Below are 24,740 nucleotides of genomic sequence, written 5' to 3'. Positions count from 1 at the left end.
GTGAAAAAGTATGAACATCATATCTCTTTAAATGGAAATACCATTTACGTAGAGGCTATTATTGTCCAACGTATGTTGTCCTAATGTAGATATATTCTCGGTGTTGTCTCGGAATGTTCGGTACACGGTAACTCTGTTCACCTCCTGAAGATCAGAATCATTTCTGAATGTACAGATTGCATACACACGAGTATTAGCATCATCTGCTGGGCTGTTAAAAGAAAACAGAATAAAAGTGTTTTTCCAAATGCCATCAATAATTCTGAACAGATTACTGAACTTTGTGATTAGAAATCTAACACACTCCCATTTCAATCACTGATGTGCGGTACACAGAATCCCTACAGTGCTGGAACTGGATGTTCGGCCCAACAAGTCCACACCGACTCTCCGAAGAGTATCCTACCCAAAGCCATTCCCCTTGACTCTACATTTACCCCTGACTAATGCACCAAACTACATGTCCCTGTACAATATGAGCAAATTAGCATCGCCAATTGACCTATACTTCACATGTTTGGATTGCGGGAGGAAACCAAAGCAACTTGAGGAAACTCAAAAATATGGGGACAATGTCCAAACTCCACACAAACAATCGCCTGAATCTGGAATTGAAAACAACATCACTGGCACTGTGAGTCAGCAGTGCTAACCACTGAGCTACCATGCCACCATCAGTAATTCACACAAATACATCAGTAATTTATACAAATATTAAAAATTCACTTGATTTTTAAAACCAAACGAATTGCAAGAATGTGCCTGACCTCCAACACTGTGCTCCAAGGTAAACTGAACCTCAGTGCAAATGAACATGGCATGCATAGAAATCAGATCTACGGCACATGGTAGCATATCCCTCTGAATTTATACATCAATTCGCAAATTTAAATGTTTTCACACATTTCAAATTACCCTGCCATGATGCAAGCTCTTATTTATAAGTAATGTTGATAAATATTTTCAACATACAGAAATGAAATATCTCACCTGAAGGAAACAACCTTACAGTCTGAAAAACTTGCATCAATGTTGCTCTTGTTGTACAGGGCAGTGAGCTGCAAAAAAGTGGATTGATATTTGAGGGTGAAGCTCTCATTTACACTTGATCTAATTGTATCATGTATTACTTCCATGATGTGTAACGATACAATTGTGTCTGGAAAGTGACATAATTTCACAGGCCTTTGTAATGTATTGATTACCTGATAGGAAATATTATTTGACACAGAATTGTACAGCGAAGAACTGGAATTTTGTAGGTCCTCTGTAAGCTTCAAGTTAGTGATAACAAAGGTCACGTTGAATTCAATTGGCTTCCGTTCGACACTTGGACGTTGTGTTGTGGTCACAGTTGGTAATGTCGCTATTAGCAAACATAAGGTAAATATTAGACAGAGAATTGAACAAGGTAAATGAACATCATGTGTATGAGAGCTAATTCCAGATAACTATCTTTGCTCTCCTACAAACAGTCAAATCTTCTTGTAATACAGACATACATGTTTGCCCATTACAGATGCCAATGTTGTTTTGTAAACAAAAGATGAATAGGTGCAGATTATGCAACCATCTCTGCTTTTGAATTACATTTCATCGATATGGAGGAATTAAAACGGTTTTCATTCTGTGTGTCCATCAGTGATGTGAAATTTTATACTTGGGAGGAAATTCTGGCTTCAGTACAGTCAGCTTGGTGCAACTATATGCACCGTTATTGTCTTATTATTCCTCAAGGCAAAGAGAGAGATTATTAAGACCTCACAGAAAATTGAGTTGAACCTTCATAGGTCAGCAATTTCAGGACACCAAACAGTGATTAATAGGGAAGACTAGGATGCAGGTGATACAAATGCAAACACTCTTTCAGAAATAACATGAAGCTCATTGATAATATTTAAAGAGATAATGGGAAGGAACTTCTTCTATCTTGTCATGTTAATCGAAATAAATACAAATAGAACAAAGGTTCATGAATATTACTCACTCGGTAAAGGAGTTGTTTCATGGTAACCTGTAAGATTAAAGTCATGTGTTTAGATTGTTATCTGTGAGGTGGAAAGCCATCAACATAGAATTCAATACATTTGCAGTTTTAAAAATCATTGCTAAATTCAATCCAAATTACACAGTGAAAAAGTATGAACATCATATCTCTTTAAATGGAAATACCATTTACGTAGAGGCTGTTATTGTCCAACGTATGTTGTCCTAATGTAGATATATTCTCGGTGTTGTCTTGGAATGTTCGGTACACGGTAACTCTGTTCACCTCCTGAAGATCAGAATCATTTCTGAATGTACAGATTGCGTACACACGAGTACTAGCATCATCTGCTGGGCTGTTAAAAGAAAACAGAATAAAAGTGTTTATCCAAATGCCATCAATAATTCTGAACAAAATACTGAACTTTGTGATTAGAAATCTAACACACTCCCATTTCAATCACTGATGTGCGATACACAGAATCCCTACAGTGTTGGAACTGGATGTTCGGCCCAACAAATCCACACCGGCTCTCCGAAGAGTATCCTACCCAAAGCCATTCCCCTTTACTCTACATTTACCCCTGACTAATGCACCAAAACTACATGTCTCTGAACAATATGGGCAAATTACCATCGCCAATTGACCTATACTTCACATGTTTGGATTGCGGGAGGAAACCAAAGCAACTTGAGGAAACCCAAAAATATGGGGACAATGTCCAAATGCCACACAAACAATCGCTTGAATCTGGAATTGAATTCAACATCCCTGGCACTGTGAGTCAGCAGTGCTAACCACTGAGCCACCATGCCACCATCAGTATTTCACACAAATACATCAGTAATTTATACAAATATTAAAAATTCACTTGATTTAAAAAAACGATTTGGAAGAGAGTGCCGTGACCTCCAACACTGTGCTCCAAGGTAAACTGAACCTCAATGCAAATGAACATGACATGCATAGAAATCAGATCTACGGCACATGGTAGCATATCCCTCTGAATTTATACATCAATTCGCAAATTTAAATGTTTTCACACATTTCAAATTACCCTGCCATGATGCAAGCTCTTAATTATAAGTAATGTTGATATATATTTTCAACATACAGAAATGAAATATCTCACCTGAAGGAAACAACTTTACAATCTGAAAAACTTGCATTAATGTTGCTCTTGTTGTACAGGGCAGTGAGCTGCAAAAAAGTGGATTGATATTTGAGGGTGAAGCTCAATTTAAACTTGATCTAATTGTATCATGCATTACTTCCATGATGTGTAACGATACAATTGTGTCTGGAAAGTGACATAATTACACAGGCCTTTGTAATGTATTGATTACCTGATAGGAAATATTATTTGACACAGAATTGTACAGCGAAGAACTGGGATTTTGTAGGTCCTCTGTAAGCTCCAGGTTAGTGATAACAAAGGTCACGTTGAATTCAATTGGCTTCCGTTCGACACTTGGAGGTTGTGTTGTGGTCACAGTTGGTAATGTCGCTATTAGCAAACATAAGGTAAACATTAGACAGCGAATTGAACAAGGTGTAAGAACATCATTTGTATGAGAGCTAATTCCAGATAACTATCTTTGTTCTCCTACAAACAGTCAAATCTTCTTGTAATACAGACATACATGCTTGCCCATTACAGATGCCAATGTAGTTTTGTAAACAAAAGATGAATAGGTGCAGATTATGCACCCATCTCTGCTTTTGAATTATATTTCATTGATATGGAGGAATTAAAACGGTTTTCATTCTGTGTGTCAAATTTTATACTTGGGAGGAAATTCTGGCTTCAGTACAGTCAGCTTGGTGCAACTATATGCACCGTTATTGTCTTATTATTCCTCAAGTCAAAGAGAGACATTATTAAGACCTCACAGAAAATTATGAGTTGAACCTTCATAGGTCAGCAATTTCAGGATACCAAACAGTGATTAATAGGGAAGACTAGGATGCAGGTGATGCAATTGCAAACACTCTTTCAGAAATAACATGAAGCTCATTGATAATATTTAAAGAGATAATGGGAAGGAACTTCTTCTATCTTGTCATGTTAATCGAAATAAATACAAATAGAACAAAGGTTCATGAATATTACTCACTCGGTAAAGGAGTTGTTTCATGGTAACCTGTAAGATTAAAGTCATGTGTTTAGATTGTTATCTGTGAGGTGGAAAGCCATCAACATAGAATTCAATACATTTGCAGTTTTAAAAATCATTGCTAAATTCAATCCAAATTACACAGTGAAAAAGTATGAACATCATATCTCTTTAAATGGAAATACCATTTACGTAGAGGCTATTATTGTCCAACGTATGTTGTCCTAATGTAGATATATTCTCGGTGTTGTCTCGGAATGTTCGGTACACGATAACTCTGTTCACCTCCTGAAGATCAGAATCATTTCTGAATGTACAGATTGCATACACACGAGTATTAGCATCATCTGCTGGGCTGTTAAAAGAAAACAGAATAAAAGTGTTTTTCCAAATGCCATCAATAATTCTGAACAGATTACTGAACTTTGTGATTAGAAATCTAACACACTCCCATTTCAATCACTGATGTGCGGTACACAGAATCCCTACAGTGCTGGAACTGGATGTTCGGCCCAACAAGTCCACACCGACTCTCCGAAGAGTATCCTACCCAAAGCCATTCCCCTTGACTCTACATTTACCCCTGACTAATGCACCAAACTACATGTCCCTGTACAATATGAGCAAATTAGCATCGCCAATTGACCTATACTTCACATGTTTGGATTGCGGGAGGAAACCAAAGCAACTTGAGGAAACTCAAAAATATGGGGACAATGTCCAAACTCCACACAAACAATCGCCTGAATCTGGAATTGAAAACAACATCACTGGCACTGTGAGTCAGCAGTGCTAACCACTGAGCTACCATGCCACCATCAGTAATTCACACAAATACATCAGTAATTTATACAAATATTAAAAATTCACTTGATTTTTAAAACCAAACGAATTGCAAGAATGTGCCTGACCTCCAACACTGTGCTCCAAGGTAAACTGAACCTCAGTGCAAATGAACATGGCATGCATAGAAATCAGATCTACGGCACATGGTAGCATATCCCTCTGAATTTATACATCAATTCGCAAATTTAAATGTTTTCACACATTTCAAATTACCCTGCCATGATGCAAGCTCTTATTTATAAGTAATGTTGATAAATATTTTCAACATACAGAAATGAAATATCTCACCTGAAGGAAACAACCTTACAGTCTGAAAAACTTGCATCAATGTTGCTCTTGTTGTACAGGGCAGTGAGCTGCAAAAAAGTGGATTGATATTTGAGGGTGAAGCTCTCATTTACACTTGATCTAATTGTATCATGCATTACTTCCATGATGTGTAACGATACAATTGTGTCTGGAAAGTGACACAATTTCACAGGCCTTTGTAATGTATTGATTACCTGATAGGAAATATTATTTGACACAGAATTGTACAGCGAAGAACTGGAATTTTGTAGGTCCTCTGTAAGCTCCAAGTTAGTGATAACAAAGGTCACGTTGAATTCAATTGGCTTCCGTTCGACACTTGGAGGTTGTGTTGTGGTCACAGTTGGTAATGTCGCTATTAGCAAACATAAGGTAAACATTAGACAGCGAATTGAACAAGGTGTAAGAACATCATTTGTATGAGAGCTAATTCCAGATAACTATCTTTGTTCTCCTACAAACAGTCAAATCTTCTTGTAATACAGACATACATGCTTGCCCATTACAGATGCCAATGTAGTTTTGTAAACAAAAGATGAATAGGTGCAGATTATGCACCCATCTCTGCTTTTGAATTATATTTCATTGATATGGAGGAATTAAAACGGTTTTCATTCTGTGTGTCAAATTTTATACTTGGGAGGAAATTCTGGCTTCAGTACAGTCAGCTTGGTGCAACTATATGCACCGTTATTGTCTTATTATTCCTCAAGTCAAAGAGAGAGATTATTAAGACCTCACAGAAAATTATGAGTTGAACCTTCATAGGTCAGCAATTTCAGGATACCAAACAGTGATTAATAGGGAAGACTAGAATGCGGTGATGCAAATGTAAACACTCTTTCAGAAATAACATGAAGCTCATTGATAATATTTAAAGAGATAATGGGAAGGAACTTCTTCTATCTTGTCATGTTATTCGAAATAAATACAAATAGAACAAAGGTTCATGAATATTACTTACTCGGTAAAGGAGTTGTTTCATGGTAACCTGTAAGATTAAAGTCATGTGTTTAGATTGTTATCTGTGAGGTGGAAAGCCATCAACATAGAATTCAATACATTTGCAGTTTTAAAAATCATTGCTAAATTCAATCCAAATTACACAGTGAAAAAGTATGAACATCATATCTCTTTAAATGGAAATACCATTTACGTAGAGGCTGTTATTGTCCAACGTATGTTGTCCTAATGTAGATATATTCTCGGTGTTGTCTCGGAATGTTCGGTACACGGTAACTCTGTTCACCTCCTGAAGATCAGAATCATTTCTGAATGTACAGATTGCGTACACACGAGTACTAGCATCATCTGCTGGGCTGTTAAAAGAAAACAGAATAAAAGTGTTTATCCAAATGCCATCAATAATTCTGAACAAATTACTGAACGTTGTGATTAGAAATCTAACACCCTCCCATTTCAATCACTGATGTGCGGTACACAGAATCCCTACAATGTTGGAACTGGATGTTCGGGCCAACAAGTCCACACCGACTCTCCGAAGAGTATCCTACCCCAACCCATTTTCCTTTACTCTACATTTTCCCCTGACTAATGCACCGAACCTACACATCACTGAACAATATGGGCAAATTAACATGGCCATTTCACCAATTCTGCACATCTTTGGATTGTGGAGCAAACTGGTGCACCCAGAGTAAACCACAGATACGGGGAAAACATGCAAACACCCTCCCACTTCAATCACTGAAGTTGTGTACAATCTGTTAATCAGTAATTTATATAAATGCTAAAAGTTCAATTGATTTTCAAAAGAACTGGTTTTGAAAATCGTTGCTTGCTCTGCAACATCATGTGAGAAGGTAAACTGAACTTCAAGGCAAACCAATGTGAAATGCATAAAATCAGTTCCTTGCCATATAGTGATATAATGTTGTCAAACTCTCCAGCCATTACTAATTTTAAATATTTCCACGTTGTTCAAGTGGCCCTTCCATGATGCAAGCTCTTATTTATAACTAATGCTGATTGTGTAATGAAATATCTCACCTGAAGGAAACAACTTTACAATCTGAAAATTTTGCATCAATGTTGCTCTTTTTGTACAGGTCAGAGAGCTGCAAAAAAATTGATCAGTATTTGTGGGAGAAGCTCTCACTGACGTTTGATATAACTTTCATTTCATGTTACCACACTAATGTGTCTGGAAAGTGATATATTTCACAGGCTAGTGTAAAGTAATGATTACCTGAGAGGAGATATTATTTGAGACAGAGTTGTACAGTGAAGAACTGGAATTTTGTAGACTCTCCGTAAGCTCCAAGTTCGTGATAACAAAGGTCACATTGAATTCAATGGGCTTTCTTTCAATACTTGGAGTTTCTGTTTTGGTCACAGTTGGTAATTTTGCTGTTAGCAAACATAAGAGAAATGTTCGATAAAGAATAAAATAATGTGTAAGAATGTTATGAGACCCAACTGCAGATAATTTACCTTTATGCATCCTACAACAAATCAAATGTTCTTGAAATATTGACATACATGTTTACTTATTAGAAATCTTACAGTTTTCCTTAACATGAAGTGAGTAGGTTAGATTATGCAGTCATCTCTGCTCTTGAAATGTAATGCTATCGGCCAAATGCTGAGAAGTGGGACTTGATTAATCTAGGATATCTGGTCAGCATGAACATGTTGGACTGAAGGATCTGTTTCCATGCTGTACATCTGTATGACTCTATATGGAGTAACAAGAGCCTGCTTATTTTGTGTGTCCATTTGTGATGCGGAATTTTATATTTAGGTGCAAATTCTGATTCAAATGCAGTTTATCGTGTCGGTTCATATATTTTCAGTGTTCGGGCCTAATACTTTTCAAATCGAAGAGAGATGAGCACGACCTTATTCAGAAATGTGAGCTAAACTTTCACAGATCAGCAATTTCAGAATTTCAAACAGTGATTAAGTGGGAATTATAGGGTGTAAGAATTGCAAGTGAAAATCATCATTTGGAAATAACCTGATCCTTTTTGACAAGAAATGAAGGGACATTAGTAAGGATGTTGTTTCCTTCTATTCTTGTTAATCGAAATATGTACAAACAGAACAAAGGTTCTTGAATATCACTTACTTGGTAAAGGAGTCGTTTCATGGTAACCTGTAAGATTAAAGTCTTACATTTAGAGTGATATGTATTGGGTGAAAAACCATCAACATAGAATAGAATAATTTTATTTTAAAACTCATAGCTAAATTCAATCCAAATAACATATTGAAATAAATTATCAATATATCTTTTTTAATGGATATACCATTAACGTAAAGGCTGTTGTTGTCCAATATATATATTCCTAAGGTGGAGATATTCTTGGTCTTGTCTCGGAATGTTCGGTACACGATAATTCTGTTCACCTCTGGAGGACCAGAATCATTTCCGAATGTACAGATTGCGTACACACGCGTATTACCAACATCTGCTGGGCTGTTAAATCAAAATGGAAAAAAGTGTTCAACCAAATGGCATGAATTGTTCTGATCTGATTATTAATCTTTGTGATTAGAAACTTTAAACCCTCCCATTTCAATTATTGAAGTTGCATACATCCTTTATATATCAGTAATTTAGTTTTGAACACAATTGTTCGCTCTCCAACACTGTGTCTGTAGGTAAACTGAATGTCAAGGCAAACGAACATGAAATTCACATCGTAACATAAACTGTAAATGTATGCAGCTATGAGTAATTTAAAAGGTTTTCACGTCTTTCAAGTTACCCTTCCATGATACAGGTTCACATTTATAATTAGTGTTGATACATATTTTTGGTGTCGAATATTGAAATACTTCACCTGAAGGAAACAGCTTTACAATCTGAAAATCTTTTATTGATTTTGCTCTTGTCGTACAGGTCAGTGAGCTGCAAAAAATAGGATCAATGTTTGAGGGAGAAGCTCTCATTGATGACTGATATAATTATATCAGGTATTACTTTCATTCTATGCCACAACACAAATGTGTCTGGAAATTGATGTATTTTCACAGGCTCGTCTAATGTATTGATTACCTGATAGGAAATATTACTTGACACAGAGTTGTACAGCAAAGAACTGGAATTTTGTAGACTCTCTGTAAACTCTAAGTTGGTGATGACAAAGGTCACATTGAATTCAACGGGCTCCCCTTCGGCGCTTGGAGGTTGTGTTGTGGTCACAGTTGGTAATGTCGCTATTAGCAATCATAAGGGAAATGTTAGAGAATAAAACAAGCTGTAAGAACATTATTTGCAGTGACAGCAATATGCAGATAAATTGACTTGTTTCGCCGACAACCATGAGATTTTCATGAAATTCAGACATGCATGCGAGTCCATTAGACATCATGATGTTTTCTACAACTACAGATGACCAAACAATCCGGAAATATTAGGCAGAGAATAGAACAAGTTGTAAGAACATCATTTTCCAATAGTTTAATTGCACAAAAAGTAACTTAATTTGATAAATAATTTGTTGTCTTGAAGTCCAGAAATAGATGCATTTCAATTCGAAATCTCAATGTTTTTTGCAATGTCATTTGAGTCAATGCCGAACAAAGAGCTTTTTTTAACTCTTGCAATGCCTTGCCTTTTTATCAAGGCTCTAAGTCTTGCTTATTTCGGTGAGTTAGTTAGCAATTTGGAATCTTGAATTTGATTGAAAGGTTTGGTTTCAGATACACTATTCCATTCATGCGCTGTTTACAGATTCCCCTTCGGATCAGTGTCTTAGTTTTCCTCACTTCAAAGATACAGGACAGAGAAGATCCGATATAACTGCTTGTTGCACCTTCATTGATAAGCATTTCAGAATTTCAACAAATGATTATGCAGGGCAATTATGAATCCCGTAGCTCCACATCAGTACATTACTTTTACAATGATGTGATGTAAACTGGCCATATATGATGTGGTATCAGTCATGAATTTGTTTTGATTGTTATCATTTTAATAAAATCAAAGAAGTGAGCATCGGAGCAATGAGCAGGGTAATCCACTCAGCCTCACATGCCTGCTGCATCATACAATATGTTTATAATGATCTGATTGTTGCCTCAAATGCACATTCCAGATAACTTTTGATAACTTTTCACCTCTGCCTTAAAACCATTCAGATATTCTGCTGCCATCTTCTTTTCAGGAAAACAGTTTCCAAGATTCACAAACCGCTCTAAGAAATCTTTTTACCCCACCTATATTTTAGTATGTAACCTTTACTTTTCTTCTCTGAACCTTTGTCCTATATTTTCCCTTCTCAGGAAATATTCTTTCCACATTTACCCTGAAGAGTTCCCTCACGATCTTTTATGTTTCATCAAAGTTGACTCTTATTATTCAAAAACCCAGTGGTTACAAACCTTGTTTATCCAACATTGCTTCATTAGACATCCCAGCCCTTCCAGGTATGAGTATTGTGATCCTTTGCTGAACTGGTTTCAACGTCTTTCCATTCTTCCCTATATAAGGTGATCACTACTTTATCCTGTACATCTTATGTGTTCTCATTCATTGCCACAGAACAAAAGCCTAACATCCTCACTTTTGTATTCAATTCTCTTTCGCGCAAATGAGAACAATCGATTAGCCATCTGAATTACTGTCTATGTCAGCATACTAATCTTCTGCAATTTATGCACTAGGAAATCCAGATCTGTCTGCATCTCAGAGCTCTGCAACTTCTCACCATTTAGAAAATGTGTTTCTTTTTCATTCTTTATGCATAAAAAATATAAACTTTTCCACATTATAATCCATTCACTAGATTTTTGCCAATTCTCAACATATTGATATTTTTGTACCATAGAACATAGAACATTACAGCACCATACAGGCCCTTCAGCCCTTGATGTTGTGCCAACTTGTGAAACCAATCTGAAACCCACCTAACCTACAATATTAAATTCTCGTCCATATGCCAATCCAATCACCATTTAAATGTCCTTAAAGTTGGCAAGTCTACTTCTGTTGCAGGCAGTGCGTTCCAAGCCCCTACTACTCTCTGAGTAAAGAAACTACCTCTGATATTTGTCCTATATCTATCACCCCTCAATTTAAAGCTATGTCCCCTTGTGCTAGCCATTGCCATCCGAGGAAAAAGGCTCTCATTGTCCACCATATCTTTCCCTCTGATTTTCTTATAAGTCTCAATTAAGTCACCTTTCAACCTTCTCCTATATAATGAAAACAGCCTCAAGTCCCTCAGCCTTTCCTCGTAAGACCTTCCCTCCGTACCAGGCAACATCTTAGTAAATCTCCTCTGAACCCTCTCTAAAGCTTCCACATCCTTCCTGTAATGCGGTGACCAGAACTGTATGCAATACTCCAAGTGTGGCTGCACCAGAGTTTTGTACAGCTGCAGCATGACCTCATGCTTCTGAAACTCAATCCCTCTACCAATAAAAGCTAACACACTGTATGCCTTTTTAACAACCCTATCAACTTGGGTGGCAACTTTCAAGGATCTATGTACCTGGACAATGAGATCTGTCTGCTTGTCTACATTACCAAAATCTTACCATTAGCCCATTACTCTTTATTCCTGTTATTCTTTCCAAAGTGAATTACCTCATACTTTTCCACATTAAACTCCATTTGCCACCTCTCAGCCTAACTCTGCAGCTAATCTGTGTCCCTCTGCAACCTACAATATCCTTCGTCACTATCCACAACTCTTTACTAAATTTACTAACCCATCCTTCTATGCCCTCATTCAGGACATTTATAAAAATGACAAACAGCATTGGATCCAAAACAGATCATTGTGGTACACCACTAGTGACTGAACTCCAGGATGAACATTTCCCATCAACCACCACCCTATCTCTTCTTTCAGCAAGCCAATTTCTGATCCAAACTCCTAAATCACCCTCAATCCCATGCCTCCATATTTTGTGCAATAGCCTACTGTGGGGGACATTATCAAACACCTTATTGATATCCATATACACCACATCAACCGCTTTACCCTCATCCACTTGTTTGGTCACCTTCTCAAAGAACTCAAGAAGGTTTGTGAGGCACGACCTACCCTTCAGAAAACTATGTTGACTATCCCTAATCAACTTATTCCTTTCTAGATAATTATAAATCCTATCTCTTAAAACCCTTTCCAATACTTTACCCAAAACCGAAGTAAGGCTCACTGGTCTATAACTACCAGGGTTGTATCTACTCCCTTTCTTGAACAAGGGGACAACATTTGCTATATTCCAGTCTTCTGGCACTATTCCTATAGACAATGACAACATAAACATCAAAGCCAAAGGCTCAGCAACCTGCTCCCTAGCTTCCCAGAGAAACCAAGGATAAATCTCATCCGGCCCACGGGACTTATCCATTTATACATTTTCCATAATTACTAACTCCTTCTCCTTATGAACCTCAATCCCATCTAGACTAGTAGCCTGCATCTCAGTATTCTCCTCGACAATATTGTCTTTTTCCAGTGTGAATACTGATGAAAAGTATTCATTTAGCGCTTCCCCTATCTCCTCTGATTCCACGCACTACTTCCTACTACTATCCTTGATTGTCCCTAATCTTACTCTTGTCATTCTTTTATTCCTAATATACCCATAGAAAGCCTTAGGGTTTTCTTATCCTATTTGCCAATGACTTTTCATGTCCCCTCTTGGCCATTCTTAACTCTCTCTTTAGGTCTTTCCTGGATAACGTATAATTCTCAAGTGCCCAACTGAGCCATCACTTCTCATCCTATCATAAGCCTTCTTCTTCTTGACAAGAGATCCAACTTCCTTAGTAAACCATGGCTCCTGTGCTCAACAATTTCCTCCCTGTCTGACAGGTACATACTTATCAAGGATCTGCAGTAGCAGTTCCTTGAATAAGCTCCACATTTCAATTGTGCCAATCCCCTGCAGTTTACTTTCCCCTTTTAAGCATCCTAAATCTTGCCTAATCACATCATAATTGCCTTTCCCCCAGCTATAACTCTTGCCCTGCGGTACATACCTATCCCTTTCCATAACTAAAGTAAACATAACCAAATTATGGTCACTATCTCCAAAATGGTCACCTACCTCTAAATCTAACACCTGTCCGAGTTCATTACCCAGTACCAAATCTAACGTGGCCTTGCCCCTCGTTGGCCTGTCTACATACTGTGTCAGGAAACCCTCCTGCACACTTTGGACAAAAAATGACTCATCTAAAGTACTTGAACTATAGTATTCCCAGTCAATATTTGGAAAGTTAAAGACCCTATAACAACTACCCTGTCACTCTCACTCCTATCGAGGATTGTCTCTGCTATCCTATCCTTTACATTTCTGGAACTATTCGGAGGCCAAAAGAAGACCCCCAACAGGGTGACCTCTCCTTTCCTGTTTCTAACCTCAGCCCATGCTACCTCAGTAGATGAGTCCTCAGAAGTCATTTCTGCAACAATAATACTGTCTCGACTAACAATGCTGCACTCCCCTCTCTCTTTTACCATTTTCTCTGTTCTTACTACAACATTGAAATCCCAAAACCTGCAATAACCATTCCTGTCCCTGCTCTCTCCAAGTCTCAGAAATAGCCACAACATCGAAATTCCAGGTACCAACACGTGCTGCAAGTTCACCCACCTTATTCCAGATGCTCCTGATGTTGAAGTAGACACACTTCAAACCAACTTCTTGCTTGCTGGTGCCTTCTTATGACCTTGCAACCTTATCTCTGACCTCACTACTCTCATCCTCCTGTATACTCAATCTACAATTTAGGTTCCCATCTTAATGTTCTCTTCACAATTTAACTATTTAAATGTTTTTGTATCATCAGAAAATTTGGCAGCCATACTCCGTGCCCCTTCATCCAAATTATTCATATTATTTGTAAACTGTTGGCGTCACAGCACTGATTCCCATGGCATATCACTCATTACGTTTTGCCAGCCTGAAAATTTCTATTCTCTACTTTCTGTTCACCTGCCAATCTTCTATTTGTGCCAATATGCTACCCTTGCTGTCTTAAAATTTTATTTTCCACAAATACTTTTGCTGTGGAATTTTCTGAAAAGCCTTCTGAAAATGTAAATACTTAGTATTAGCCAGTTCTCCTCTACCCATAGCATTTTTACTTTCTTGAATAACTCCAACAGGTTGGTTAAACATGATTTTACCTCCACAAAACCACTTTGACTCTGTGTTCTGAAGAAGGGTCACTGAACCTTTAAATTTAACTCTGCTTTCTCTCCACAGAGCCTGCTAGACGTGCTGAGTATTTCCAGGAATTTTGTTTTGCACATTGATCATTCAGACTTATTTAAGTACCCTGACATAATTATTTTAATAATAGCTTTAAACATGTTCCCTTTGACGCATGTAAAGCTAACTGGCCTATTGCTTCCTGCTTTCTGTCTCCCTCCTTTTCAAACATTAAACAAACATAGGAACTGAAAGAAACCTTGCTGGGTGAATTTATTCTTGAAGTCTATACATTTGATATTTGAGCCCATAGCCTAATTTTGAATGTGCTTTATGTCTTTACTGTGGATTGGAATACAAGTGTCTCACCTACTTCAAACAGGAACTCAATAAATTTCTACCTTGGGAAATTAACTCAATTCACATCATATTACTCTCAATGAAACCTGAATTGGTGTTTGCTTGGCTATACCTTGTAATATAATTTTTAATTATTGTCAAGCACAGACCATCAAATTAAATGAACAAGGCAGCAAGATAGTCTCCTAATTTATGACATGCTGTTCAGCTGAGGTAATGAGGTGCAACTGGAAGATCATGTAATTATGAAGTCTTAGATGTGAAACAACTTCAGTGGAGTATTTGTAGAGATACTGAGTAACAATAATAGTAAAGATTGTTATCATACTTACTGGTTAAAACAGTTGATTCATGGTAACCTGGAAAAAAATGTTTGGAAAGGATTGCTTAAGTTGTTTCTAAAACTGTTTTATGAAATTGCAATTAATTACATTACTCTGAAGAACTGAATGGTCTGAAATCTGTTCACAACAAAGCAAAAACTTGAGCTGACGGCTTCAAAGAAAGTTTTGCTGAGAGAGATGTTGATATAAAGTAAATCAGAATCAGCCTGTGACTGCTTGGATAAGATGTTCAGCATTCTGTAAGAAATTGATCATGTGAAAATAGAATGAATAATAATGTTTGGTTTTGTTTTTTCTTCAATTTATAGAAGTGAATAATCAAGTGCGAACAAAACAACAAGATGGAAACAAGAGATTGGAGTGAGTGAAAGAGAGGCCACACAACAAGGGGGAAGAATCAGGAACATCAAGAGTATCAGAATGCAAATAGACCATTGTCAAAGTTGAATCAAGTAATTCGGAAATTGTTTGCGAGTGACAAGGTAGCAGTTTGACAGGTGACCTGGAAAGAGAATACGTGTGAAAAAACAAATAACTACAGCAGTGTTCTGAAAAATAAATATGAACTTAAAATGTGATATTTAATCAAAGTGAGTACTTACCATCTATGTAGAGGCTACTGCTGTCCAGTGTATAATTTCCTAAGGTGGTAATGCCCTTTGTGTTGATTTGGAATTCGCGGTACAGGTTAACTTTATCAGTTTGAGAGGTATCGCCAGTCTTTTTGAAGGTGCAAATTGCCTCAACTGTACTGTTGCCATCACTTGCAGGCCTGCCACATAAACAGGAAGTTGTTAATTTATTTTATAATATATGCATTACACTGAAGAACTGAATGGACTGAAATCTGTTCACACCAAAGCAAAAACACAAGCTGCTGACTTCAAAGAGAGGTTTGATGAGAGATGTTGCAATCTCTGATTCAAGAACTTAAACTTTCTCAATGTGCGGCTCATTGGAACATAATGCAATGGAATTTCTCAGAGTCAGGCTGCATGATGTTAGAAAGTTGTCAAGAAAGCATTTAATAATTTTCATAGACAGCTAATCAGAAATGAAAAGCTCTGATAATCAGATAACATTTACAACATGTTATGAAGAGTGAAGTAAAGATTCGTCATATGGATGGCATTAACACAGAGGTTGAAATATCATGAACAACCTCAACAATAAATAATTATTACTTAAAAATGTACTTTTAGAAGTTTAGTAATTAATGATAATTTAACAGGTTTACACAAACATAAAAATACATTTTCAGTCCAAATTAACTAGCATTGATAATGCATATTTACATTGAATTCCAGTGATATGCTACTTGAATGGATCGTGAGCACCTTTCAAAGTTCTGCACATTTCAAACTTCTGCGTATTGAGAATTCTGCTTACTCCAGAATTCAGAGCTAGATTGGTTGATGCAGTGCAATTCACTTGACCTAATCAACAGAGGATAGCTAAAGCCTTTCAGCCTCCACATCACTGGATTGGCACAAAGCAATTTAACAGGCCTGGCCATGGTGGGACATCAGTTCCCATCAGAGAAGAACTCGCACCTCAATTTAGCAAAGAGTCAAGTAGGCCATCTGACATCACCCCCACCATTTCTTTAGTGTCTGATTGCATGCCCTTCACTGACAGCTCAGTTGTCAATAATTAACATCTTTATGTGGCTCTGTCAAGCTCAATAGCCAGTGGCTGTTCCTGTTCAAATATTAGTTGTTTGTTACCAAAAGAAAAACAGAGCCTTTTTGGCATCAACTACCATTAACAGGTGCATTTTTCAAGTACTGAGATATATTCATCCTGTAAAAGAAATTTGTCGGAAGGATATCACAATCTCATACATAGGATATTTTGTGTGGCATTCACTTTGTGATGCACTTAGTGGGATCAGTTCTGCTGAACCGATACAAGGTTGTGGATTGCAGGAACGCAGTTGCAAAATTAAATCATCAGACAATAACACTGAGGAAATGATTCTTCTTGTCTCTTTATATGTCATTAATAACTGAATTCTTACCTGAAACGCGCAGACCAACATTTCAAGAATGTTGATTTCACTTTGCTATTGGCATACAGATTACTGAGCTGTAGGAAATTAAACATTGCATTTTAGCATAAAACATGGAACTAAATATAATGTATTCTTCCCAAATGATTTTGGTAATATACTTACATTGTCAAGAATGTTACTTGATACAGCCAGGTATAATGGAGAGCTGAGATTTTGTAGATTAGGTGTGAATGGCAGTGTGAGTACAGTGAAGGTTATGTTAAATTCTCTTTCCTGAGTTTCTTCATTTGGATTGACTGTTGCAGGTATAATCGGGGGTTCTACTGTAACAGAGCAAGATGCAAAGCAAAGCAGATTCAATGAATCAGATTGTTCATTTTTAAAAAAAGAGACATCATAGGGCAAACACAAATTAAATTTCAACCATTGTACAAAAAATGAGAAAAACATTTAGTCATGTGGAATTAAGGGAAAGTATAAAACAGCAAAACACAAAAGTTTTCCTGTTATAGTTTTTTTTTTCTCTGCAACATTAGATTGAGGGAATGGGATTCCACACTGGATAATTTACGAGATCAGGGAGATTGTTCAGAAATAACTTTGAAATATTATTCCATTAGAGCCTCAGGTGCTGTAATGCAGAGGGACGTAGGGGCTCAAGTACATAATTCTTTGAAGTGTGCAACACATATAGACAGGGTGGTTAAGAAAGCGTTCAGCACACTTGCTCTTCTTGATCAGTCCTTTGAGCTTATGAGTTGGGAAGTCATGTTCAGGTTGAGGACATTGGCGAGGCTTCTTCTAGAGTACTGTGTCTAGTTGTGGTCACCCAGACATAGGAAGGATATTATTAAGCTGGAGATGGTTCAAAGGAGATTTACTAGGACACTGTAGGGTATGGAAAGTTTGAGTAACAAAGAAAGGCTGGACAGGCTGGGATTTATTTTATTTTAACGTATGAGGTTGAGAGGTAGCCTTATTGAAGTTCATAACATCATGAGGGTTATAGATAGGATTAATGGTAGGTGACTTTTCACTCGGGTGGAGGATTTCAAGACGAGGGGACACATTTTTAAGGTGAGAGGAGAGAGACTTAAAAAAGACACGAGAGCCAAATTCTTTACACAGAAGGTGGTTCGCGTGTGAAATGAACTTCCTGAGGTAGTGGGCACAATTACAACATTGAGAAGACTTTTGGATAAGTACACGAATAGAAAAAGTTTGGAGAGATATGGACCAGGAGGAGGCAGGCGGGACTAGATTCGTTTGGGATTATGTTCAGCATTGGACCAAAGGGTCTGTTTCCATGTTGTGTAACTCTATGATTGGATATTATATTATCTCACTGGTGGGTTTGAAGACACATTGGAATCAAATACATCCTGTGTGAAACTTGATAGTAATACAGACCCAATTAATGTTCACTTAAGGCCCTCATCTTGTTGCTCCTGACATTTTATAAATGTCACTTGTAAATTGTCAGGATCACTTCCTACCACATGGGAAGACCGACTTTTTTTATCAGCATGGGCTGTTGTCAAGCTAAGTGGCAGTCCCCTTTGACAGCACCACAGACCTATTGGAGGCTTTCTCCCACTTCAACTACTGTGTAGGTATCTTCTTGATCCTTAATCACGTCTTGAGGATAGCAGGCCTTAGTGAGATCCCAAAGACTGAATTTACCAAGAGTTGCTGCTGAGGCAGGACTCCCTCTATCACCAGAAGTGCATACTACTCCTGGAGGCGATGCTGGGAATACAGAGAGGCCACATATCCAACTGGGCTGTTCTAGTCTGTAAGGCATGACTTCTTCCTGACAAAGGTTATGGGGAGCCTGACCTTAAAATAAATCAGTGCTCTGCTCAGCCTTCAATTGCTATGGCTTGGTTCTTGGGATCATTGATGGTCTCCCTGCTTTGGTGGGTCAGGACTTACAGCGTCCAAAAAAAATCAGGAATTAATCACTCCTGATTGAAATTGGTTTAAACTTTCCATAAGTCCTTCATAATAGTAACTAGTCTATTACACTATAACACTGTATGTTTCACTGTGGACTCCACTGGTAAAAACTGCAATAACACAGAATGTGGAGAAACAGGATTGGGCTCTCTGGGGGGAGGAGCAGGGAGGGTGTTCTTGAATTCTGAATATCTTTGATAATCAGCTATTAGATCCAATTTCAAATACTAGCTATAGATACATCTATAGCCTGCAAGCAAGCTTCAATCAGAAGAGATTAAATCCATTTAACCCAACTTCGGTAGTGGGCAAGTTGTTGGAGGGAATTCTGATGGACAGGATGGACATGTATTTGGAAAGATAAGGACTGATTAGGGACAGTCAACATGGCTTTGTACGTGGGAAATCATGTCTCACAAACTTGATTGAGTTTTTTGAAGAAGTAACAAAGAGGATTGATGAGGGCAGAGCAATGGACGCGATCTATATGGATTTCAGTAAGGCATTCGACAATGTTCCCCATGGGAGACTGGTTAACAAGATTAGATCTCATGGAATACAGGAGAATTAGCTATTTGGATGCAGAATTGACTCAAAGGTAGAAGACAGAGGGTAGTGGTGGAGGGTTGTTTTCCAGACTGGAGGCCTGCGACTAGTGGAGTGCCACAAGGATCAGTGCTGGGTCCACTACTTTTCGTTGTTTATATAAATGATTTGGATATGAGCGTAAGAGGTATAGTTAGTAAATTTGCAGATTGGAGGTGTTGTGGATAGCGAATAGGGTTACATCAGATTACAACTGGATCTTGATCAGATAGGCCAATGTTCACTTAAGGCCATCTTTTTGCTCCTAACATTTTACAAATAAATATACATTGAAGTCAACTGCAATATGTTATCAAAACTGGTATATCTGCAATTAAATCTGTAATTTGTTACTATCTCTCCTCCACAATGTTACGGGGTGGCAATGGCCTAGTGAACCCCACCTTGGCAGATGGTGGAATTTAAATTAAAGAAAATCTGGAATTAAGAGTATAATGATGCCTCGATTGTTGGAAAGACCCATCTGGTTCAGTAATGTCCTGTAGGGAGGGAAATTGCTGTCCTTTCCTGGTCTGGCTTACACATGACAAAAGATCCACAGTAATGTAGTTTATTCTTAACTCGCCTCTGGGAAATTTAGGATGGATAATAAATGCTGGTCCAGCCAGTGATGCCCTAATCCTAGGAATGAAAAAAAACACAGCTCATAACAGACCACATCAGCAAAGAAGCACCAAATGTAATTTGCGCTTGATTTTCTCTGCTGATGACAAACTATGACAATCGTTGTAACTTTTCTAATCTATTTGCAGTGAATTGAAAGAAATTAGAATGGAACATCTGATTGGGAAGCATTATTCTGCTCACCACTTGCTAATTTTGTGATTGTTGTCGCTTCAGTTGTCGACACTTCAGTAAATCTCACGGTAGTTGCTGATGTTATTTTACTTGACGTAGAGTGCACTGTTGCAGTGGAGACCTGTGTACTTTCAATCAATGTTTCTATTATGAAAAGAGATGATGTAGATATTCAGGTAAACAGAAAACATGAATGTAGTGTTCTACATTTGGTTAATAGTCATATATTCAGTAACGCAACAATGGCATGTTGAAATAACATTAGTCTACCAAGGTTACTAAGGTTGACAGTCCCTAAAATCAGGATGAGGCCTGTAAAAGATAACGTGCATTATTGTTGCAGTAGGAATAGATAGTAAGAGAGTAATTGAAGACAAGGATATGCATAACAAACAGCTAAGATGGAAACTGGGCACAGAGACTCCCACTGACTCTTCAGATGGCAGGAAGTGGATATATAAACCCAATAGTCATTTGCATTTGATTCATCCATTCATACCATAACCAAATATATACTCCTCTAATCTTTTGTCACTTTTCCTGCGTGCATTTTTAACTTCCAGTAGCTCTAACAGAATCAGAATTGAATGGATGAAAATTTTATTCAGCCCATTTGTTGATAGGCATAGTGTAGTGACTGGTGTTGCTTCAGATGTCGATGTTTCAGCAGTGTAAACTTGAGTTGTTTGCATTATTGTACTTGCAGAGACTGAAGCTGATGTAAAGGATTGTGCTGCTATAGATAACTATGTATTTGTAGTTGACATTTCTGCAGCTGGTGTTAAAATAGGTGATAGATTTGTGAGGTATGCAAAAGCATTGATCAAACCATTAGGTCTATAGGACGAATGTCACCATCTAAACTTATAGGTAATACAAAATACTCAGCAACCTAATATAGTCATGATGAAACATTGATAACCATGTGCCATTTGCATGTTATTTTACACTCTATAGTTACAGCTAGCATCACCTTCTTACCTTTTGTTACTTTGCCATCATACACTCCTAAGTCTGCAGAACAATTGAAGGAATCAAATTTGGACAACTATAACAAAAGCAATTCTTGCACTCACCACTTGTTGATGGGATTGATGTCACTGTCATTGCTTCAGATATTGATGTTTGTATTGAGCTTGCTGTAGATGTTGCTGCTGCTGTACTTGTCAAGGCAGGAACTGATGAAGAGGTTGATGATGCAGTGGTTGGCTGTTTATTTGCAGTCAAAGTTTTTGTTGCTGCTATTAGTAAAATAAAAATCAATGCAATAAAGTATATAAAAAGCATGGAACAAATAAATATACATTGAAGTCATTTAGCACAAAAGTCACATACAAGCATACACATGAAGAGCAGGTGTTGGCCACTCAGCTTTTCAAACCTGCTCTTCCATTCACTAAGATGATGATTGAATCAATTGCTCACATTCTGTCAAAAGCCTTTCACTTCTATCTTATGAAAAATATATATACCTCTGCCTTAAAAGTATTTAAGAACTCTGCATCCACTGCCTTTTGAAGATAGTTTCAAAAACGTTTCTCTTCAACTTTATCTTAAATGGGTGACCCCTCATTCTCGATTCTCCCACAAGAGGAGAAATCCCTCCATTGTGCACCCTCAAGACCCCTCAAAACCTTATATGTTTCAATTAAATCATCTTCTACCCTTCTAAACTTCACTGGAAACAAGCCTAGACTTTTCAACTTTTTCTCACAGGACACCTTACCAATTCCAGGTATTACCTCGTAAACTTTCCCTGAACTGTTTTCTATGCATTTACACCATTCCTTACATTAAAAAGACCTATATTGTCCACTATCTACTTTGCACAAGTCAGGATTGTAATGGAATACTCCCCACTTGGCTGGATGACTCAGCTTCAACAAGACTCAAAAAGCTTGACGCCATCCAAAGCAAAGCAACGCAGTTGTTTGGCACTGCACCCAAAGCATCCATTTCCTCCACTACCAATGTTCATTAGCAGCAGTGTATTCTCTAAAAGACGCCTTCTATAAATTTCTCAAAGATCTTTAAAGCACCTTCCAAACCCACAAGCACTGACATCTGGAAGGGAAATACATGGGAACACCAACACCTGCAAGTTCTCCTCCAAGCTACTCACAATCATAGTTTGGAAATATAATGCCATTCCTTTAGTGTAGTTAGGTCAAAATTTTGGAATTCCCTCCCTAAGGTCATTGTGGGTCAACCTACAATACGTGGACAGCATCTGCTCAAGAAGGGAGCTCCCCACTACCTTCTCAAGGACAACTAGGAATTGGCAATAAATTCTCAACAACCAGCAATGTCCACATCCCGCGAGTGAATTTAAAAACTGTACATAGCACTCCAGGTAACATTCTTCCAGCTTTCCTAATTTTTGAGTTACTTTTATTTAACCGTTTAAGATTCATGCATGACAACACCCTGATTCCTCTGCATCTCAGAGCTCTGTGATCTCTCATCACTTACATAATTTTTTTTAACACTCTAAGCTGTTAAAATTGACAAATTTCACATTTTTACACATTACACTTCATTTGACAGATTTTGGCCATTTACTTAACTGAACGTTGTAACCTCTTTATGTCCAAGGGCTCCGACCCAAATCATCAATTTTCCTGCTCCTTGTATGCTGTCTGACCTACTATGCTTTTCCAGCAACACACTCTCAACTCACTACATTTTGCCAACCAGAAAATTAACTACTTATGCCTTCTTGAAACTTGTATTTGATACAACTTAGTGAGTCGATTTTATCATGCTATTCTGTATATTTGTAGCCAACATTCTGCTATTATCTTTACCTACTTTATATGTTTCTGACATTGCAGTAGTGAAAGAAATCAGAATGGTATAACAGAGAAGAGAGCATTTGTACTCACCTCTTGTCGTGGGATGTGATGTCACTGTTGTTGCTTCAGATGTTGATGTTTGCGTTGAGCTTGCTGCAGATGTTTCTGCTGCTGTACTTGTTGAGGCAGAGGCTGATGTAGAGCTTGGAGTTGCTGTAGATGTCTGTGTATTTGCTATCAATATTTCTGTTGCTGTTTTGGAAACATATGTTAGTAGTGAAGAAAAAGAAAGCATTGAACAAAATATTAAAGTCTTTGCACACAGATTATGTTTTGTTTAACCTACATATAAGGCAAATTTCTTGACAAAGTGTTACAAAGCTAGTCCCTTTTTTTCTAAAAGCTGTTCTTGTCTCAAGGATACTCTGTCCTTGATTTTTTTCAGAGGGGCAATAAACTGGGCAGGGCTCCAATCAGTCTGGTTTGGTACAGAGATGAAAAGGATTTTGAGAGGCTTTTTGTTTATATGTAAACAGATGAGACTTCCGTCCAAAGTGGGCATGTTTTAGAAGTGACCTGTTTAAAGACAGGGGAGTGATCAGCTCTCTAGCTGAGCTGAGCAGTCTTAGTTCAGTCTTGAACTGGTTGGAAGTTCAACAGAGAGCTGTGTGGAGACTCGCTCACTCTTTCTGCCCTTCAACTTCAACTTGTAAGCATGTGTTCCATTTATACTGGTTTTTAAAGTGAATTTGCTTATTGGGACTGTTGTGCGCATTCGGAACAGCACAATTAAGTTGAGTTGGATAGGTAGAGTTCTGTAGGAGTTCTTTATTCTGTTCTTTGTGTTTCATTGTGTAATTTTGTGAATATATTTTTAGTCTGTTTTAAAATCTAGTAGTCAACCTAGCTAACTTAATTTGGGTAATTTTCATTGTACACTTACCGAAACAAATTGCAAAGTTATGGTCTGAACTGCCTGCTTAAGAATTTTTTTTTGAGTGGTCTGGCTTAGTGAGTAACAAAAGTAACGTGGCCTAACAGAATTATAACATAAGCAAAGTACCAATATTAATCAGCATACAATTATGGCCAACAACATACTGCAGTAATATTATAGAACATTTCCAGTTTACCTTCTAACTTCTAGGAGTTTGACAGAATTAAGGATATCTAAACTTGGAGTCGGCTGAAAATGTGACAGCAAACAATTATGGCACAAAGGCATTTATTGCAAAGGGTTAGGAGTGCAGGAATAAAGAAGCATCATTACAATTGCTTGGGAGGTTGATGAGACCATATCTGAAGTACTGTGTATACTTTTTGTCTCCACATTTGAGAAACAATATGCTTATATTGGAGACAGTACAAGAGGATTTGGTAAATTTTCTCCCTGGAGTTTTTGGATGAACTGTGATAAATGGCTGAAAAGAATTGAGTTTATCTTCTCTATAATTCTGAAAA

The 24,740-nt window shown here is 37.6% G+C and overlaps 1 protein-coding gene across 1 annotated transcript in view; it reads right to left on the bottom strand.

The window, feature by feature from the left end:
* Window positions 1-24,740, bottom strand: part of LOC122565558 (mucin-16-like) — a 112,965-nt gene that overhangs the window by 53,137 nt on the left and 35,088 nt on the right. The window contains exons 31-56 of the mRNA XM_087975849.1: window positions 23,370-23,531; window positions 21,561-21,725; window positions 20,494-20,628; window positions 17,284-17,444; window positions 17,128-17,195; window positions 15,710-15,879; window positions 15,096-15,122; window positions 9,284-9,444; window positions 9,069-9,136; window positions 8,532-8,701; window positions 8,351-8,377; window positions 7,469-7,629; window positions 7,270-7,337; window positions 6,409-6,578; window positions 6,224-6,250; window positions 5,454-5,614; window positions 5,239-5,306; window positions 4,290-4,459; window positions 4,105-4,131; window positions 3,334-3,494; window positions 3,120-3,187; window positions 2,173-2,342; window positions 1,988-2,014; window positions 1,206-1,366; window positions 991-1,058; window positions 42-211 (exon numbers count right to left, since the gene is read on the bottom strand). Of these exons, the coding sequence (XP_087831975.1) occupies window positions 42-211; window positions 991-1,058; window positions 1,206-1,366; window positions 1,988-2,014; window positions 2,173-2,342; window positions 3,120-3,187; window positions 3,334-3,494; window positions 4,105-4,131; window positions 4,290-4,459; window positions 5,239-5,306; window positions 5,454-5,614; window positions 6,224-6,250; window positions 6,409-6,578; window positions 7,270-7,337; window positions 7,469-7,629; window positions 8,351-8,377; window positions 8,532-8,701; window positions 9,069-9,136; window positions 9,284-9,444; window positions 15,096-15,122; window positions 15,710-15,879; window positions 17,128-17,195; window positions 17,284-17,444; window positions 20,494-20,628; window positions 21,561-21,725; window positions 23,370-23,531 (2,991 nt within the window). The remainder of the gene's footprint in view (window positions 1-41; window positions 212-990; window positions 1,059-1,205; window positions 1,367-1,987; window positions 2,015-2,172; window positions 2,343-3,119; window positions 3,188-3,333; window positions 3,495-4,104; window positions 4,132-4,289; window positions 4,460-5,238; window positions 5,307-5,453; window positions 5,615-6,223; window positions 6,251-6,408; window positions 6,579-7,269; window positions 7,338-7,468; window positions 7,630-8,350; window positions 8,378-8,531; window positions 8,702-9,068; window positions 9,137-9,283; window positions 9,445-15,095; window positions 15,123-15,709; window positions 15,880-17,127; window positions 17,196-17,283; window positions 17,445-20,493; window positions 20,629-21,560; window positions 21,726-23,369; window positions 23,532-24,740) is intronic.

This window comes from Chiloscyllium plagiosum, unplaced genomic scaffold, assembly GCF_037043375.1.
Source record: "Chiloscyllium plagiosum isolate Xiang-an unplaced genomic scaffold, Cpla_swu_hap1 HiC_scaffold_28, whole genome shotgun sequence".
Taxonomy (NCBI): domain Eukaryota; kingdom Metazoa; phylum Chordata; class Chondrichthyes; order Orectolobiformes; family Hemiscylliidae; genus Chiloscyllium; species Chiloscyllium plagiosum.
This window is presented reverse-complemented; position numbering and strand designations above follow the sequence as displayed.